Source organism: Pteropus alecto, unplaced genomic scaffold (genome assembly GCF_000325575.1).
Source record: "Pteropus alecto unplaced genomic scaffold, ASM32557v1 scaffold100, whole genome shotgun sequence".
NCBI classification, from domain to species: domain Eukaryota; kingdom Metazoa; phylum Chordata; class Mammalia; order Chiroptera; family Pteropodidae; genus Pteropus; species Pteropus alecto.
The window spans coordinates 503,496-524,467 of NW_006430723.1; the positions used below are offsets into that span (position 1 = coordinate 503,496).

General features: G+C 34.2%; 1 protein-coding gene across 6 annotated transcripts in view; it reads left to right on the plus strand.

The window, feature by feature from the left end:
• The window catches only part of ALMS1 (ALMS1, centrosome and basal body associated protein), a 173,964-nt gene that overhangs the window by 103,766 nt on the left and 49,226 nt on the right, over positions 1-20,972 (plus strand). For 4 of the 6 annotated variants that reach the window (XM_025049286.1, XM_025049299.1, XM_025049302.1 and 1 more), the window contains 3 exons: positions 5,731-5,975; positions 11,451-11,582; positions 18,949-19,119. In XM_025049286.1, the coding sequence (XP_024905054.1) occupies positions 5,731-5,975; positions 11,451-11,582; positions 18,949-19,119 (548 nt within the window). The remainder of the gene's footprint in view (positions 1-5,730; positions 5,976-11,450; positions 11,583-18,948; positions 19,120-20,972) is intronic. The other 2 variants (XM_025049293.1, XM_025049294.1) reach the window with 2 other exon arrangements.

The following is a 20,972-nucleotide window of genomic DNA, read 5'->3' on the forward strand; positions in this document are numbered from 1 at the left end:
GGCTATTGTGAATAATGCTGCAGTAAACATGGGAGTGTAGCTATCTCTTCTATATTCTGTTTTCATTTCCTTTGGATGTGTATCCAGAAGTGAGATTGCTGGATCATATGGTAATTCTATTTTTAATTTTTCGAAGAACCTTTATACTGTTTTCCATAATAAACAGAATGTAAATTGGCTGTACCAATTTACACTCCCACTAACATTGTACAGGGGTTCCCTTTTCTCCACATCCTCACCAACACTTGTTATCTTGTGTCTTTTTGATGACAGTCATTCTAACCAGTGGGAGATAATATGTCATTGTGGTTTTGATTTGCCTTTACCTGATGATTAATGATGTTGAAGCCACCTTTTCATCTACCTGTACCTGTTGGCCATTTGTATATCATCTTTGGAAAAAATGTCTCTTCCGTTTCTCTGTGCATTTTTAGTTGGATCATTTAGTTTTTTTTGTTATTCAGCCATATAAGTCCTATATAAGGGATATTAATCCCTTGTCAGATATATCATTTGCAGATATTTTCTCCCATTCAGTGGGTTGTCTTTCATTTTATTGGTTGTTGCTGTACAGAAAATTTTTGACTCGATAAAGTTCCGTTTACTGAAACTAACAAATTTGCTTTTGTTGCTTGTGCTTTTGGTGTCACATCCAGAAAAATTGTTGCCAAGACCAATGTCAAGGAATTTTTTTCCCTGTATGTTTTCTTCTAGGCCTTTTATTATAATTTCAGGTTTTATGTGTAGGTCTTTAATCCGTTTTGAGTTAATTTTTGCTAATAGTGTAAGATAGGAGTTCAATTTCATTTTTCTGCTGTGGTTGTCTAGTTTTCCCAGACCATTTACTGAAAAGACAGTTCGTTTCCTGTTGTATATTCTTGGCTTCATTGTCAAATATTAGTTGACTCTATATGCAGATGTTAATTTCTGGTTTCTCTGTTCTGTTCTGTTGGTCTGTATGCCAGTAACATTACTATTTTCATTACTGTAGCTTTGTAGTGTAGTTTAAAATTGGGAAATGTAATGCTTCCAGTTTTTTTTTGGTCCCCCACTACCCTCCAAAATTGCTTGGACTATTTGGGGTCTTTTGTGGCTATGTAAAAATTTTAGGGTTATTTTTCTCTTTATAAAAAAATATCATTGGAATTTTAATAGTGATTGCATTTAATTGATATGCGGCCTACAAGAGACTGACTTGGCTTAAAGGACACGTAGGCTTAAAGTGAAGGAATGGGAAAAGTTATGCCATGCAAGTGGAAACAAAAGAGAACAGAGGTTAGCACTGCTTATATTGGACAAAACAGACTTGTAGACAAATCCAGTAACACAAGACAAAGAAGGTCATTATATAAAAATAAAGGGGTCAGTTCATCAAGAAGATTCAGGCAGACCTTGGAGACATTGGGAGTTCAGTTCCAGACCACTGCAGTAAAGCAAATATCACAATAAAGTGAGTTACGCAAATTTTTTGGTTTCCCAGTACATATAAAAGTTACATGTTTACAGTATAGTAGTCTGTGAAGTCTAAAAAGACAATGTATATACCTTAAATAAAAAATGCTTTACTGCTAAAAATACTAATCCTCATCTGAGCCTTCAGTGACTTATAACCTTTTTCCTGGGAGAGGGTCTTACCTTCAGTTTATTAAAACAAAAACAAACCAAAAAAAAAAAAACAAAAAAAAAAAACCTGAAGCACAATAAAGTGAAGCACAGTAAAACTAGATATACCTGTATAAGAATTGTAAATGTGTGCATACCCAATATTAGGCCGCCCAAATATATTAAGCAAATACTAACATTGGAAGGGAGAAATAAACAATACAATAATAGTGGACTTTAATAGCCCACTTTCAACAATGTAGAATAATATTTAGAAACCAATATATAAGCACTGGATTTACTAATTGATACTAGGATATCACTGCTTCTAGCCCTCTCAGTGAATAAAGCTAACAGTTTCATGTATGTATATTAACTCACACATACACCTACTTTTATATTTCCATCGGTTAATGTGAGTGCACATGTATGTGTGTATGTATGTGTGTTTTAAACCACAAGTCAATATGGATAACTTTAATCCAGAACTACAGGATTGATTTCTAGCCTTTCTCTTTTATCTGTAACTTTTTTCTCCAATGGTGACAAACCTGGCTGTCATTACGTGCAATATGTTTACCCTAGTATATAAGTAGTTTCAAAATGCATAACCCATACCCAGGTGAGAAACAGATTCTCCAGCTAGAGTACAGTGTTTAGGTATAGTTTCTTTAGAATTTAGCATTACAATGTCCAGTTAAAACACCTTTTGCTGACATTTTCTAAATCAGCTTTGTTATTCCCTATAATCTTCTTTGCGAGTATGTTATTCATTTATAATAGTTAGATTCCTTTGTCACATCCTGCATTCCACCTTTGCCGCCACATCTTGGTTATTTTTTTAAATTAACATATTGTAAAGTTTTTTTTGTGTTGTACAGTTCTATCAGTTTCGATAAATCCAACCATCCCTGTTATGTATAAAACATTTCCACTGTTCCAGAAATTCCCACATGACATTCTTTTATAGGCATTTTCTCCCATGACCCCTGACAATTCCTGGTCTATTTTCTGCCCTTTAGTTTTGCCTTTCCAGAGTGTGATAAATGAAATCATAAACTATGTAACAACGTTTTGGGTTTGGCTTCTTTTACTTTGCAAAACATATTTAAGATTCATCTATCTTGTTTTGTGAATCAGTATTTTACTTTTTATTGGTTTATTAAAAGCACTAATATTGCTTTTATTATTTATATTGCAATTTCATTGTACAGATTATCACACTTTATCATACATTCACTCTGAAGGATATTTGGGTTGTTTCCAATGTATGGCCATTACAATTACAGCTGCTACATACATATATGTATGAGTTTTTGTTTCTGTATGGTAAATACTTAGAAGTGGGGATTGCTGAATCATAGCGTATATATGTATGTTTAACTTTACAAGAACTGTTTAGAACTAAACTATGCTAAACTTTTTCCAGAATGGCTGTATCTGCGTTCCCACTAGGAATCTATAAGCATCGCAGTTACTCTACATCTTCATCAACATGTGATATTGTTGGTATATTTTAGCCATTTTTATAGGTGTGTAGTGGTATTTCAACATAGTTTTCATTTGTATTTCCCTAATGGGTTTTCTTTTTTTTTCGTGTGCTTTTTTACAGTCCTCTTCGGTGAAGTGACTTTTTAATAGGGTTGTTTTTTTCTTACTGTTGAGTTTTGAATTCTTAATGTTTTGGATACAAGGCCTTTGCTGGATGTGTTATTTGCAGAATTTTCTCATAGTATGTGACTTATCTTTTTACCCTCTTAATGTGGTCGCTCATAGAACTAAGATTTTTAATTTTGATGAAGTCCAGTTGATTTTTTTATGGCTCATGAAGTTAGGTTGACATTTTCCTTTTGTTTCCACACTGTAAAAATATTCTACTTCCCTCTGAATTCCATTGTTTCTGATGAGAAATCTATAGTTCTTTGGGTCATTATTCCTCTATAAGTAAGAAACAGTGTGTCATTTTTCTGATTGCTTTAATTTTTATTTTGTTTTCAGTAGATTATTATGTTTTCAGGCATGAATTTCTTTGGGGCATCTGTTTGGGGTTTGAGCTATCTTTCATTTTATTTGGGGAGTTTTTAGTGCTTATTTCTTCAAATATGCGTCTGATGAAAAAAATGCTAGACCTTTTGTCTCTGATGAAAAAAATGCTAGACCTTTTGGTATTACCTTACAGGTTCCTGAAGCTCTATTGATTTTTTTTTTTCAGTCTTTTTTTTCTCTTTTTGTTCTCTATTTGTTTCACAGGTATGCACCCTTGTTTGTTGGAACATTTTATAGTAGCTTCTTTAAAGTTTTTGTCAGGTAGTTCTAACATTTCTTTCATCTCAGCATTGGTGTCAGTTGATTTTCTTTCTCCATCTAAGTTGAGATTTTTTTGGTTCTTCAAATGCTGAATGATTTTGGCATGAGTTATTTTCATAATATCTTCTTCTTCTTATATTTGCTCAATCTAGTGTTAAAAGCTTTTTTATGTCTGCTATTGGTAATTTGTGTTTTCTCTTTTTTTGGTCACTCTTGCTAGGGGGTTTAACAGTTGAGGTTTTGTTGATCCTCTAGTGCGTGTTTTCTGTTTCATTAATTTCTGCTTTTATCTTTATTTTTTTCCTTCTGTTTGAGGTTTTAACTTGGTCTTTTTCTGTCTTTTTGAGAATACTTAATTTTTTAACATTAATTTTAATTAATTTTCAGCCTTTTCTAATGTATACAGATTTTTATGTAGTTTTTCATCATCATCATCATCATTCAAAATATTTTCTCATTTCTGTTATAATTTCTTCTTTGGTCCATGGGCTATGTAGAGAGGTGTTTCTTAATTTCCAATTATATGGGAACTTTCTGATTACTGTTTATTTCTAGTTTATTCCATCATGGAAACTGAGATTATATTCTCAATGATTTCATTGTATTTAAATTTTTTAGAACTGCCATATGAAATGTTATATTTGTGTGTGTGTGTGTGTGTGTGTGTGTGTGTGTGTGTTATGTGCTGTTGAGTCTTTTCCGACTCCTGGTGACTCTTACGAGTGAGTGATGTCCACAAGGTCCTATCCTGTCCTCAACAGCCCTGCTCAGCTCCTGTAGACTCAGGCCTATGGCTTCTTTTATGGAGTCATTTCATCTTATATTTGGTCTTCCTCTTCTTGCTGCCTTTTGTTTTTCTCAGCATTGTCTTTTCCAAAAGAACTCTGCCTTCTCTTCTTGTGATACATTATAGATTTTACTCCAATATAATGCAATATAATATTATTCCATTTTTAAATGAATAATTTTATTTTTGAATAATTTTAGATTTACAGAAAATATATAAATATAATAGAGTTCCTCCAAGTTTTTCCTATTGTTAACATCTTACATTATAGTACATTTGCCAAAATTAAGCCAACATTTGTACATTATCTTAACTAGACTCCAGACTTTATTTAGATTTCACTTGCTTTTCCGTTAGTGACATTTTTTTGTTCTTGGAGCCAATCTAGTATATCACATTCAGTTTAGTTAGTTGTCATGTCTCCTTAGTCTCCTTTGGTCTGATAGTTGCCTCATTGCTTGTTTTCCATGATTTTGACACTCTTGGGAAATTCTTTTTCAGACCAGTAATAGGAAAATTAACAAGTTCTCAATCTTCCCTCAAAGGAGGGTAGAAACTTTAGATTACTAATTTTAAAGTATTTAATAGTTTGCACAAATCTATTCAAATATATTTTAAGTTTTCCTACATATGCAAATATTTGGGAGATATTTTGTAGAATGTCTCTCAATTTGGGTTTAGCTGGTATTTTTCTCATGATTAGAGTTATGGGTTTTGGCAAAGAATACCACACAAGCGAAGTACCTGTCTCATCACATCGTAGCAGAGAGTATGTGATGTCTACACATCACTGGTGATGTGAACCATTATCACTTGGATAACATGGTGTTTGCCAGGTGTCTCCACTGTAAAGTTACTGTTTCTCCCGTTTTATATTCTTTTCTTTGGAATAACTTAACCATTTAAGGTTGATATGTGTCCACAAAGTATTCCTTGAAGCTACTTCAATATTCTTTGAAGCCACTTTTGGAAAGAAGTTATGGAGTTTTATAAGCCAAGGATATGACCTGCTGTATCCTTTCTCATTTGTTTAGGTCACTAGGGGAGATTAAGCCCTCATTTTCTGCCTTCTCTGGAAAATTATCATCTGATGCAGTCACTCAGATAACAACAGAAAGTCCAGAAAAAACCATGTTTTCATCTGAGATTTTTATTAATGCTGAAGATCGTGGACGTGTAATTCCAGAGCCCAGTACCCAGAAGTTGGGCAAAGTTCCTGTCAAGTTTGCTTCATCATCTTCAGTCCAGCAGATTACTGTTCCTCATGGCACAGAGGGAGGTAAGAGAATGATTACATTTTAGGTCATATTATTAATTTTTATGTATAATTATGTCAAATTTGTGATTGTGTCTTTCTAGTCAGAAAACCTAATTTTAGTTGTAAGCATTAGGATCCACATGATGATAGCTGTCTTGTACTTACATAGCTATGAAGAAAATATGATTTATTATATTTTTTCCTTGATTTCTAGTGTAGTTAACAACATGTGGAACTCATGCTTCTTGTAGTTGACATGTTTTTATCTCATGATACTTGTAATAAGAATGTGCAGGTATTTCATAGAAACTTAAAACTTGTAGAGGTCAGGTTTTAGGTAGGCAGGTGAATTATTGGCATTTTGTCTTACAGTAAATGTTACATACTATAATAAATAGACTGAAATATATATAATAGTCAAACACGATACCAGTCTGTTTTTCATAAAACAGTGACCAGGCACCCAGTTTGACTATGGCCCTGCTATCTTTGAAACATGGAGCCACCGTCACAGTCAACTAAAAGAGATAAAAAGCATGGGAGAGTGCATGTGGGAAGTTTTTATGGGCTAGGCCTGAAAATGGTCCAAATTACTTTCTGCTGGCTAGGAATAGTTAAGCTGTTTTTTCCAGGATGAAGAAGAAATGGATTTTGGTGAATAGCTAGCTATCACTACCATAAGATTTACATTTCAGGTGCTGTGCTGTTGTGACAGTGATAGTTTGATAGTGCTTACACTGTATAATATTCAAAATTAGTGCAAATTATTTTCTTTTTCCGACCAATAATAGGAAAATTAACAAGTTCTCAATCTTCCCTCAAAGGAGGGTAGAAACTTTAGATTACTAATTTTAAAGTATTTAATAGTTTGCACAAATCTATTCAAATATATTTTAAGTTTTCCTACATATGCAAAAAATTTAGATACAGTTGGAATATGCCTAAATGTATAAAGAAGATGGCTTGGTTCAGCATTAAATTTCATTGAATTTAATTTAAATAAGTGCATTTATATATTAAAATGGTTATACTTCTTATACATTTTTATTACGACATAAGGTGAACTCCAAAAATGTATAGTTTAAGAAATATCACAAATAACACCTTTATGTGTTAGTTACCTATAACCACAGTGATACCATATAACAGTCTCAAAAATGTCCCTGGTTCGTAACAGCAAACATTTGCTTTTCTCACTCACCGGTTTGTGTGTCAGTTGGAGATTGGCTCCAAGCAGCAGAATTGTTTTGGTTCTGTTCCACTTGCCTTGTTCTGAAACTCAGGCTAATGGAACAATAGCTATCTTGGGTATGTTGTTCTCCTGGTGGTGTCAGAAGCACAAGAGGGGAAAGCCAACTGCGAAAGTGTATTTTAAACCTCTGCTCAAATCAAATAGATCAGTATATATAGAGTCCACAAATTACAGTTTTTCCTTTACATACAAGTATCTGAGGAAAAAGTATTAATATTATTTGCTTTACTAATAAAATATTTTTAATACTGTGGATTGAAAAGTAAAATTTTATGACTTTTTTGGTTGGAAACATTTTATAGTACAAAGAATAGTATATTAAACACATGACTTTCTGCTCACTACTCTGAATTAAAATTTAGAATAATATGCTATATATTTATATTTGATTCTATATTTCATATTTTTTAAAGAAATTTATAGTTGAACTTTCTTTAACCCTCTCCAGTCCTTTCTGTTTTTCCCAATAACAACCCTTATTTGCTGTGTAGCCACTTCTTGCCCCACAGGCAGGCAGTCCAAAGTGACATTAAACTGTTGCATCCAAATATGAAGTTAACAAGAATTTCAAAGGCCACTTACCTTTCTCAGAATTCTCCATTTCCATGTGATAACCACTCTCGTTCTGGGTCAATTGTAATTCTTCCCAATTGTTGTTATTCATTTTCTGCAACCTTTGAAATAAATGGTAAATTTAAACATTACTATCAAGTTTATATACATTGGTGAAGGAAGGAAATTAAGTCAGTATTCTTATGATAATGACTACAGCAATGACCAAATACAAATGGAAGGTACAACTGTTTTTTTCCTCTGTTGTTTAAATTCTTCCCTGTACATATTTTTTGTTCCCCTTGATGTTAACCAGGTTTTCATTGGCTAGGTTTTAAGGGATGTGTGTGTGTGTGTGTGTGTGTGTGTGTGTGTGTGTGTGTGTGTGTTGTTTTGTTTTGTTTTGTTTTGTTTTTGGATGCTGTTTTTGCCTAATGGAGTGGTACAAATATTTCTAAATAGTCTGAGACTTTACTAGCCCTTCATATATAGGTTTAAGGTAATTTTTTGTTAATTTCTGTCACCAAGCATGGTAGAGTTGCCCCTAGGTATTAGTTGTACTCCTGACTTTTTTTAAAGGCAACTTTATTTCTCTCTGACAGGTAAGGTCAGTTGTAGTTACAGTCAGCACTGTGGGATCCTGTTGCACGTATTGTTTCAGTGACATAAAGATTGTAAAATGACTAAATAGCTCCTGTCTTCTGGTGGAAGTCCCTCTCTTATTTCTATGATCTTCCATCTAACAAAGCTCAGAGTAACAGAGATGGGAAGCAAAAGATTCTAAAAAGGCTTCTACTTTTGTTCCTGACTGTATGCATTCTTTCTCTGGGATAGGCACGTGCCATATTCAGTGGTTCCCAACTCCTTTGGCATCAGGAACTGGTGCTGCTATGAGAATCTAATGTCTGATGATCTGAGGCAGCGATGCTAGTGCTGGGGAGCTGCTACAAATACAGATGAAGCCTCGCTTGCTCGCCCACTGCTCACCTCTGCTGTGCTGCCTGGTTCCCAACACTCTATGAACCTGTACCGCCAGTTCATGGCCCAGGGGTTGGGGACCCCTGTATATGGTTCTGAGCATATGCCATAATCTCTAAGGTGGCATTCTAGCCTTAGAAAGTGATGCCCATCAGTTGTGCCATAACAATCTATAAATCACTCACTCTTTTTTTTAAGTTTAACATAGTTGTGGGTGATAAGCTTGTGAAATTCTTTATGTGTCAGCCTTTGTCTCATTTCCTTCACTGTAGGTTGGAAGCATGGTCCTAATATGGAAGTCATTGTCAAAATAAGTTATCAGAATGATGGTGTGGTCAAAGATGATAACAAAATTCTAAATAATATAAAGGTGGTTATTGTGCCACAGTAGAGTAGACTTCATTCTACTTTGGAACTATCAGACTCTGTCTAGAGTATTTTGCTTTTATAAACTATACATAGGCAACTAAGAGTTTATCTAGAGGTGATAACAGGATAGGAGAGGAATCCTTGGTCTGTAAGGAAAAATGGAAGGAGCTGGAAGTGTTTAGTGAGAAGAAATGATAGCTATCTATAAAATTTTATTCATGTAAATAGTACAACACCATAAAATAAGAATAACCTAAACAAGAGTATTATGAGACCTATATGAAGGAAGTTATTAATCCTTTATGTAGAGATAGAAGAGAACAGTTAATTAAATTAAGAGAAGAGTTAGGATATTTCTGGATAAGAAGGCTGAATTATGTAAAGATGTCATTTATCTCCAAATAAATTAATACTCTAACACAATTACATTCAAAATTCTGATGAGATTGTTCTCTTGAACTTGTTTAATTGATCTTAAAGTTTATCAGGAAGAATATTAACAAAGAAAATATGGAAGAAAAAATAATGGGGATGATGAATTTTGGCAGCTGCCAAATTTAAAGTACTAATCTAACCATCTGTAAATTTGTTGATAGAACAGAAAGCACAGAAATGAATTCTCTTTTACTTGAGTTTAAAGGCTCTATCACAATAGAGAAAATAGGGATTATATAACAAGTGCTCTTAGAATAAGTTGGTTACTTACGCAGGGAGAAGATTGGAAGAACCTGACACTGTATCTCTAAACACATACCAAAATTACTGTTTGATGCACTTAAAAATTTGTTTAAATTTTTACAGTAACTCTAAGAAGTAGTTATTATCATGCCTATTTTGTAGGAGAGGAAACTGTCACAAAAAGAAGAGTAATTTGTTAAAGGTTACACAAGTAGTAAGTTGCAGCTCCAGTGGATTTACAGTTAATTGACTGATTACTTACTAAGTATGTGTTGGGATACAGATTAAACTATTTTATCACAGAAACTCCAGAATTAAAGGTAAGTGGTCTAGAGTAGGAAACTCTATTCCATGTCTGATGGCGCTGGCATCCTTACAGTGATACTTCCATCCCTGGTTCTAAAGTGGCTGCTGCAGCTATCTTAATCTTCAGTCCCTAGGAAGTGGAGTGTTTTAATGAGATACCTGGAAGTTGCACACATTATTCTCACACTGGTCCTATGGACCCAAATTTGGTCATATGTTCATACATGGCTGCAACAGAGATTGGAAAATACACTGTACAGATGGGCAGTGTGTACAAATACCGTGAAGCTACTACAGACAGACAGACAGACAGACAGAGAGATTGATTTTCTACCACAATATGAAAGAAAAACAAATATATAGAAAAAGATTTTATCTTCTAATAATCAACTTTATTACTTTGGCACAGACATTTTAGAAAGCATTTTAGCAATGAGTATTTCTTTTAACTTTATAAATAGTATAATTTTCCCTCTGTAATCAGAGAATTTACCTGAAATGGGGCAGCAAGGGAGAATGGGTATGCCATAAACAGGAAAGTCTTTATTCACAGAATTCTTTATAATTGAGAATTTAATTCAACCTAAATTTTCAACATTAGGAGAATGGTTAAATACATTTACTCCATAGTATAGTCATTAAAAATGTAAAGAGGAAATAAAATGAATATTTTATTATAAATGTAAAGTAGAAAATCTGATTTCCAAATTATACATACTGCCTGAAACTATGTAAACAAACAGAGAAAAGATGGAGGGAATACATTAAAATGTTAATAATAGTTATCTTGAGTGGTTGACCTTGTCTTTTTTACTTCTATGTATTTTCTTAATATTGGAATTTATTTTTATAATAGGAACTTTAATTTGAAGATCTGTCACAGGGAAGAGAATTAGACTTATTTTCTAACACTCTAGGGGCAGAATAAGACCATAAGACCAATAGTAGGATTAACAGTGACCAGGTTTGGGTTCAAAGTAAGATAAAGTGTTTTTTAGTTTCCACATATACATGGAATAAATCCTAAAAACTCATCTTCTCAATGAAACCTACCCTACCACCCTACTTAAACTGCATCGTGCCCCAATTTCCCCAGTACTCCTGATCTCCCTCAGCATTTTCTAATTGTTTTCTTTATATCACTTACAGTTTGTTAAAATCATAGATGATTTACATATTTAGTATGTTAAATTTTTCTTGTATGTCTCCCTCCTCTTAAGGCAGAAAGACTTTTATGTGTAGTTCACTGATCTATCCCAAGAATCTTGAACACTGACTGGCACATTGAAGACACTCAGTATTTCTTCATTGAATTAATATAAGTGTTTTGTTATTAATTGTTCTACTCTGTATCTCCTTAGCCCAGCCTTCACTGTTGCCATATAAGCCTTCTGGTAGTACGAAGATGTATTATGTTCCACAATTAGGTCAGATTCCTTCATCTACGTCTGGAGATTCCAAATCAGACACCACCGTCGAGAGCTCACACTCAGGTATACAGAATTATCCAAATTTAATTTTTTAATATTTTATTTGTGAATTGGCTGGTTAATTCTGGAATGACATATGAAAGCTCAGTGCTATTTAATCTTTTAGTGAAAATGGAGCTTTTCATGCTTCAATCTCAGGTTCACATAAGTGAGTTATTTGGTCAGATATATTATGTATACTTAAACATTTAATAAATATTTGATGAAGAAAATTATATGGATAGTTGTTTGTTAGTGGACTCTAGGACAAAAGTTTCCAAGTTTTCTCTGTTCACAGTGCTCTTAGTGTTTTGGTGACTTTTTTTTTCCCACCATTATATGGAACGCATATTAATATAAGAAGTACTTTTTCAAATAGCTAGTAAGTTATCAGGACACAAATACTTATTGTTTTAGTCTAACAACAAACAAAAATATTAGTTATTTCTTTTTGATTTTGCTTTTTGAAAGAAAATATTTTACTTTGTTCATAAATAATCAGTTACTAATGATATAATATGCAGCAGCTAGGACACTGTACAACTTCTCAGACCTCGAGATGAAATTAGACACAACCACCCTCATTTCCTGCTTTTATTACAGTAACTGTAAAAAATCCTGGTTTGCAAAGATACAGCAGCATTGAAAGGAATGTAGCACTATCTAATGTTGTCATTTTAAACTACCTTGAATTAGTAGTTTGTATAGTGCGCCAGATAGCAAATATCGTTGTTTCCCTAGAATTTTAAAATATCTGGCAGTACCCCTCTGAGATCATCACAGGGAAACTGCAGGTTTTGAAAATTAATAGCACCCCATGGAGTTCTCAATAAATATTTCCTGTGGGGATTTTTAAGGATACTGAATTGGTGTGGCCGTGAGGTTTTGATTGTGATGGAATAACATTTTGAGTAGTCCACAGGAGATGACCTGGTTCTATTTAGATATAAATTGTTTTCTTCATGATTTGTCAATAGATATCTTTATATGTATAGAAATTATACAGAAAGGAGAAGCTGTCCTCGTCTTAGGCAGATTTTTTGTTGTTGTTAATTTTAAAAGGCACAAACTAGTATCTCATTGTAACTAAGTTAAAGGCCCTAGTATAACTGTTTCTAATTTCCCACTACGATGCCACTGAAATAAAGAACTAAAATAAAATGCTCATTTTACCAAATGTTAGGATTGATTATTAAGCCTGTAAACAGAAACTGGAAGAAATTTCCATTACTTGCAAAGCTATGGTTTTAAAAACACACTTAATGGCTACCAGAAATTTAAAAAGCTCACCTAACTGATTGTAGGTAGGAAAATTTTTCATTCTTCTTTTACTTTCAGCCCCCTTAGTTCAGAAGACAGATTGTATCAACAGAAGTCTTATCAGGTGTCCAGTGCTGTTTGAGGCCTCCATTGTCCTGTTACCTAGTCACATCTGTAACTCTTTTGTAAAAGTTTTGAAAACTTTTACAAAACTCTGGAAATTAACTAAAGACTTGACAGCAATCCAATGAGCATTTATTCAAGAAAAATGGCTGAATCTTAGTAAGAACAGTAAGCTTTGTGGCATTTTAACTTGCCCTACTCTCATCCCCACACTTAGCTCAGTGATAACCTTGAAAAATACCCACTGGCATTCCCAGGACTGAAGGGAGCAGAACAGAGTCAGACCTCTTTCAAAACTTTATCCCAAAGAATTGTCAATATTTGACCTGTCTGGTGGTTTCCTGAAATACTCCACTCAAAAGCCTTGTCTTTATTTGACCTCAGAGTTATGCAGTGTTAAAAGCCTCTGTGTGTATGTGTGTGTTAGGTGTTTATCAAAAACATTTATAGGCAAGTGTTTTAATGTCACGATCCCTGAGGCCATGGACAACAGTTGAGGCAAACAATAATTAACCAAAAGCTGAAAAGAAAAACTGAGGATGAGATGTCCATAGACATATTCCTGGGACTCTAGAAGACCACACACCTGCATAAGCCTGGGTGCATGCTCAGGAAAGACCTTAACCTTTAGCTATGGCTGCCCTTGAAGTTCTGTGAAAGAAGAAAGGGAAGGCTAAGGCAGAGTTGACATCTGCCTGGCTCAGTGTTGAAGGCATGCCCTGACACACACACACACAGCCCCTCAGAAAAGACAGGGAGATTTACCGGTTCTAGATGTTTAAGGCTGTCTCTGTCTAGGTAATAGCTGACCACTAAGCTAGTTGAGTAGAAACTTTAAAAAACTTCACAGAATTAGTTTAGATTACTTAAAAAAAACAAAGCAATAACAGCAACCCTAAAGAGGGAGTAGAATCTGATTTCTAGAATTGCCACATATTATTTCAGTTGTCCAGTTTTCAACAAAAATTTATAAGATATGGAAGTTTAAAAATATAGTCCGGCCTTTTGAGCCACGCTTCTCTTGCTAAGGCCCACTTCCATGTCTGGAAGTGTACTTTCCCATCTAATAAAGCTTTTTTCTACTGTATTTCGGTGTCTTACTCAGTTCTTTGTTCGCGACATCAAGAACCTGGACAACGTGCCGGGAGGGGATCCCCACTCTCCAGTAACATATCCATTCAGAACAGGAAGTCAAGAGAACTCTTGAAAAGTATAGTTCTCTAGAGTAAATAACCATATATCTACACAGTGGAGTGTTATGTCACTGAAAAAGGAATGACGATCTCTATGTGCTTCTCTTGAGTGGAAGCCAGGATCTACTACTGTTAAGTGGAGAATGCAAGATGGAAAAAAGTATACACAGAATGCTTCCACTTATATTTAAAGTTGACAGAGCCCTGGCAATGGGGAAAGCTAGCTGCCACGTTGTGAGGCACCCTCTGGAGAGACCGAGATATCAACGTATGGAGGAACTAAGGCCTGCCAGCAGCAGCATGGATGAGCACAGAAGCACATCTCCCCAGCCACACCAAGAGATTACTGGAGCAGCCTGGCACCTAGAGTGCACCCTTGAGAGAGACCCTGAGTCAGAAAACCCAGCTAAACTCCCTCCAGACTCCTGACCCACAAACTGAGATAATAAATACTGTTTTAAGGCCATAAATTTTGGGGTAATGTTACACAGTAGGAGATAACTGATACAAGTAATTTAGGGAAGAGGCAAGAGAATTAAAATGCTAATCAAGGCACAATCAGATCAACCCTGCAGCCTGCCAGAAGGATTTCTGCTATATAACTAACAGCTCATGCCCTACACCTGTGAAGGGGAAACAGGAACCAAGAATCATTCCCTAGGGCTAAAACCATGCAGAACCCATCCATGGATTAAAGGTTAGGAACTGCCAGCAGGCCTTTCACTCTACATATTCTTACCTTTTCACACTACATACTCTTCCCTTTCCTCACTGTATGTCCACATCAAAGGAAATGGATTAACAAAGTCTTTTAAACTATAACCCACAGGTTCTAAAGAATGATATATAAACTGAATGCCTCTAATACTTAGGGTCCCTCTCAGTGCTTTTATTCTGTCCCTCTCACTCTCTTTGAGAGGAGACCACACTCTATGGAGTGTTACTCCTTTTCTAATAAACTTTCCTTTTGATTCTAGTGTGTGTGTGTGTGTGTGTGTGTGTGTGTGTAGTCCATACACAAGAAAAATAGCAGCTTAGAAACTGTCCCTGAGGAATCCTAGACATTGGACTTTGTTACTAAACAAAGACTTTAAATTGGTTATATAAAATATGTTCAAAGAACATATCTCACAATCGAAACCATGTCTAAAAAACTAAAGGAAGTAGACAGTATTTTACCAAATAGATAATATCAGTAAAGAAATAGAAATTACAAAAAGAAACCAAATAGAAATTCTGGAGTTGAAAAGTACAATAACTAAAATTAAAAATTCATTAGAGAAGCTTATTGTCAAGTTTGAGCAGGCAGAAGAATCAGTGAACCTGAAGATTATTGCATTGCAATGACATTTAAAGAGCTGAAAAACAACAACAACAAAAAACTCTACTAGCCAGCAAAACTACCCTTCAAAAATGAAGGAGAAATTAAAACAAAAACAGAAGAGTTTATTGCTAGCAAACTGACCTACAGGAAATACTAAGGAGATTCTTCAGGGTGAAATGAGTGGACGCTAGATAGTAGCTCGAATCATAAGGGGAAAAAAAAAAACACCAGTAAAGGTAACTACATAGGAATAGACAAAAGACCATATATATGTATTTTTGTAAATTCATTTTCTCGTATATGACTTAAAATACAAATGCATAAACAATAATTATAAATTTGTTACTGGGCACAAAATATATAGGGATACAACGTGAAAATAACAGCATAAAGAAGGGAGAATAACAACATATACAGGAGAAAAGTGTTTGTATGCTATTGAATTGGTATTAATCCAACTAGATTGTTAATTTACATTAAGATGTGACTGGTAATTCCCAGGACAACCGCTAAGAAAATAACTCAAAAATATATAGTAAAAATTACTATAGGAATTAAACTCTAATATGATACCAAAAGCAAGGCAAACTTTTGTGCATCCAAAAACACTATCAACAGAGTAAAAAGATAACTTACAGAATTGGAGAAAACATTTGGACATCATATATTTGGTAAGAGATTAATATCCAGAGTATATGAAGAACACTATGACAACAATAAAACAATCTAATTTTTAAATAGATACAGAACATTTCTCCAAGAAAGATATACAGATGGGCAAAAGGACACAAAAAGATGCTCTACATCAGGTCATGAGGAAATGCAAATTGAAACTACAATGAGAGATACCACTTCATACCCATTAGGATGGCTGTTATAAAACAGTAACAAGGATTGACAGGGATATGAAGAAATTGGAAACCTTATGTATTGATAGTTGGACTTTAAATGATGTAGTTACCATGGAAAACAGTATAGTAGTTCCTTAAAAAATTAAACTTACAGTTACTATATCATCCAACAATTGTACTTCTGAGTATATCCCCAAAATAATTAAAATCAGGGATATGGAATATTATTTGCCTTAAAAAGGAGTGAAATTCTGCCACATGCTACATTGCATGAAGTGAAATAAGCCAGTCACAAGTTATTGTTGAGTATACAGAATTAACAAAATAACATAGAACAAGAACAGAAAACAAACTTTAAGATAGCATAAACAGATCAGATGAATTAGAAAGAAATGTTTTTAGCTATGATAAATAATTTTAGCATACATTGACATTGTCTCATTCATGCATTTACAATGTGAGGACAGAGGGTCAAGAAGTGGAAGTAGGGAAACCAGTTAGAAGGCTGTTGCAATAGTCAGTACTAGAGATGGTAATATCTAGGATTAGAGTGATGGTGGTAGAGATGAAGAGAAGTGCATACAGTCAACTTATTTTTAGAAAATAGTTCTTCCTGGACTTGGTGATAGAATATGTTGAGGGAGAAGAAGGTGAAAAAAATGATTTCTGGTGTTCTAGAGTAAGCAACTGGATGAACAGAGATACCATTTACTGAAGTGGAAAAGTCTGAGGAAGAGGTAGATTTGGGGAAGATGAAGATGATCAAAATATCTCTTTGGACATATTAATGAGATTCCTTTTCCACATCTACGTAGAAATGTTAAATCTGCAATTGAATGTAGACAGTTTACAAATGTTGAGGTTGTATGCAGGGGGTACTGCAAAGAAGGTGGCACTGTTCACATCATAAACATATGCTGCTGTTTTATGAAAACACGCAGGTGGGCTTGAAGGTTCCAGGTCTTTTGTTAGCGATCCGGAGCAATAGTGTTAACTATTCCTGTCCTAAACTAGGTCTATACTTACACATCCTACAGCTGTGCACAGATGTAGGAAAATAGGTATACATAAACTCACTGGCATACACACGTGTGGCTACACTCTCTTTCACCTGTCTCTCAGCTCCACTGAGGTTGCTTTTCTTGCTCATCCACCTACTACTCTCAGGAACTTTATTGTTCCCCACCTGAATCTGAACCTGACCATAGTTACCTCTCAGAGAATGAAGGCTGAGAGTGAAGAGTATGCATGTGTATGCTGCTGGCAGTGTGTGTTCTCTGGTTATTTGGAAGTATTTGTCAGGAGAATGCCCCACGTATAGGTGTTTGTGTTGTACCATAATATATAATAATAAATTTTTTGTAATTGAGGAAGGGGGTCATCTTTTTCTAATTTCTTCAAAAAATGCTGTAAGGGCCAGCTGTGTCCTGAATGCTAGGATCTGACGCTCAGAAGAAAGGTCCCAGCTACAGATATGTATGTCATCAGTATATAGAGGTAATCAATGAGTTCACCCAGAAGAAGAGTGCCCAGTTATGACCCCTTGAGGAACTACAGGAATGAAAGATATGGTAGAAGAAAGAATAATAAGGATTTATCAGAGAGGTAGGGAGCAAATAAGAGAAAATGATGCCACAGAAGCTGAGAAGACCCCAACATAATTGGTACATGTGACCCAGAAGGCTTAGAGTAGGATCCTTGCATTCTGTCTTGAAAAATGCTTCATGGCTTATTTATATTCTACTGTACTGATGAGACTGATATTTACCTAGTTTTTGTTGCAATATACATTTTAGGTGCTCAGGAAATGCATGAAGTACAGAATCTCAGATTAGGGGAAAAAATTTTTTTTGTAGATGGTAATTCTGTAGTTACTATAAGTTCTTATAGTTCCAGAGATTTTTTTTTTTTTTTTGCCTCTCATATGTGGCATAGATAAACTTATCAGTGGATATAGGAACATTGAAATATATTTTTAAAAATAAAATTAGTTTCAAATCTTATATTTCTTTATCACATATTTTCATTTCAATGTTTTATCTCGTATTGTCAGATTACTCTTCCTGAAAAATAGCTGATTATCTTTCCTTTTATTGAAAAAATCTTAAGTTATGTATTTCGTGCACAGTAAAATTTATACTCATTAGCTTGGAATTCCATGCCCAGCTAAATTTTGTCCCAAACAATTTTAATATGTCCCACCATTCTTTTTAATGTATTCTGTAATTCAGCCTGACTACAAATGTGTCTGCTGTTCTTATATACTCTTTGCTTTCCTGTCTCCTTGTCTACTAATGCTGTACCTCTGCCTAAAATGTCTTTATTCCCTCCTCTTCGTATTTTTTCAAAAATCTTATGTTCCAAGATACAGTCTGTTTTCTCCCTTCTCTGAAAACTTTCTGAGCTGGAAATTGTCTCCCTTCTGAACTGTTAGTCTACTTTCTTCTGTCATTTACTTCTCCACCTTTTATTGTTGCAATTTATTTTAAATATCTGACAGCTTCAGTTTGACATTTCCTTCTGATTACCCTACAACACTCCCATTGTCGCATTTTTTCTGAAGTGGTTTAAGACTTAAATTTTTTGTCTTTTCAGCTTTATTTTTGTGTTAATTATACTACTTTCCCATTTTTCTGTAGGCTCCAACGATGCCATTGCTCCAGACTTCCCAGCTCAGGTGCTAGGCACGAGAGACGATGACCTGGCACTCACTGTTAATATTAAACATAAAGAGGGGATCTATAGTAAGAGGGCAGTGACAAAGGCATCTTTGCCAATGGGGAAAAAGCTCTTTCAGAAAGGTAAAACAGGTAACTGGATCGGCTTCGTATATTTTGTGGGGTTTTTTTTTTCCCCTATTCATCCTAAATGAGAATATTGTCTAGTCATTATCCTTTTTGGCTTTGTTATACAAACTTGTCTCTTAGTTATTTTATTGGCTACATACAAGAAGGATAAAATGTTTATAAAATCTTTAAAACTGCTTCACAAATTTTTGAAAACTGTAAACTTTATTTTAATTATGGAAAATAAAATATGTTGCAACTTTGAGTGAAATCATATTCTATTAAATATGTTTTAAAGACTAGAGTCCATAGGAAATCTTGATTAAATTGCCTGATGAATTTATTTGTCAAGTGGTGCAAACTAGTGGCAATTTGGTAGATGTAGATAATCCTGTGATCCCACTGACAGAGACTTGATGAGGGGGAAGATATGGAAAAATTGACAGGGAACAAAAGTCATAGACTAAGGGAACTTCATCAGAATTCTGCACAAAGTATTCACCAGCTATAACTCATCTCTAGGCTGCATTTGGTAAGAGTGATGTGTTTGAAATAAAGTGGGGCTCTGTTACCTAAGAGACCCCCATAACCTCCCAACCTTTTCCGAGGATCTGTTGATACTGTTATTCTTAGTCTACGTTTTAACTTTGCATCTTAAGGAAAAGCCCTTCTGACTTAATCCTATGCAACCATTTTACCATGGGAAAAGCCCAGCCTCAGAACCTCTCACCTTAAGAGATTAAGGATAAAGGGGAGAATGCCTGCTTGAAGAAACTGAAGGGTAACCTATGCATAACAGCTAAGGAGCTCATAAAATATATCAGAAATAAAAATCTCAGTGGAAGGATTGGAATATAAAAGTGAGAAAGTCTCTTAGAAAATAGAACATAAAAAGAAGGGAAAAGAAAAACAATTTTTAATTCAAGATGATTGGATTGGCCCAAAAGTTTTAATGTCAGAAAACAGGTTTTCTAGAGACAATAGAGAATCGGTTAATGAGAGCCACATATATTAGTTTAAGTAATCCCCAAATCATAATATTGAGTGGAAAAGGCATGTTACTTAAAGGTTAATAGAGTATTTTTACCATTTAGATAAAGTTTAAAGACATGCAAAACAATCCTGTACCTTGTTGATTAATTCGTGCAATATAGTTTAAAAAATTCAAAAACTTCCTTGAGATTGATGAATTCTAAATTTAGTATAAAGGTTGCTACCAAAAAGAAAGTCATCCTTGAGTCTTTACACAGGAAATCATTATACCTATAATGTTTTATTTCTTAAGCTCTGTGGTAAACAAATTGGTTTTTATTATGTTGTTTTTAATAATCTCTATTGCCTTTCTGATTTCTATGTTGAAAAATGTTCATACTTAGAGATAGAAAATGAATTTCTTGTCATCCCATTGTAAAAACACATAATTATTGTTAACTACATGGTGACTGTTATTTTTGTTGCATTCGTGATTTTTTAAATGCATAAACACTATTTTGCACTTAAATTTTCTCATATAATAGAGAAAAGAGCTGATTTTAAAAGACCAATAAGATAAATCTCTAGCAAGTATCTCTAAGAAAAACAAAGAAAATAGAAAGTATTAGACAAGTTTAAAAGGATATAATTTAAGGTTTTTAAAAATTATATGGCTATAAATAAAATGTACATGATATAAATGCTTTTCTAGGATTACATGAAGTATCCAAATTGGATCCATAAGTTACAAACACTTTGAGTAGGCTAAAGAACTCAAAAGAGTTGTTCAAATCTACTTTCCTACTTTGAAAAAGATATACGATCAAGACCTTTTTATTTACTGTTGTGTCAGACCAGCAAAGAACATATTTTATTTAGAGCAGTACTTTATTTAAACCATTGTT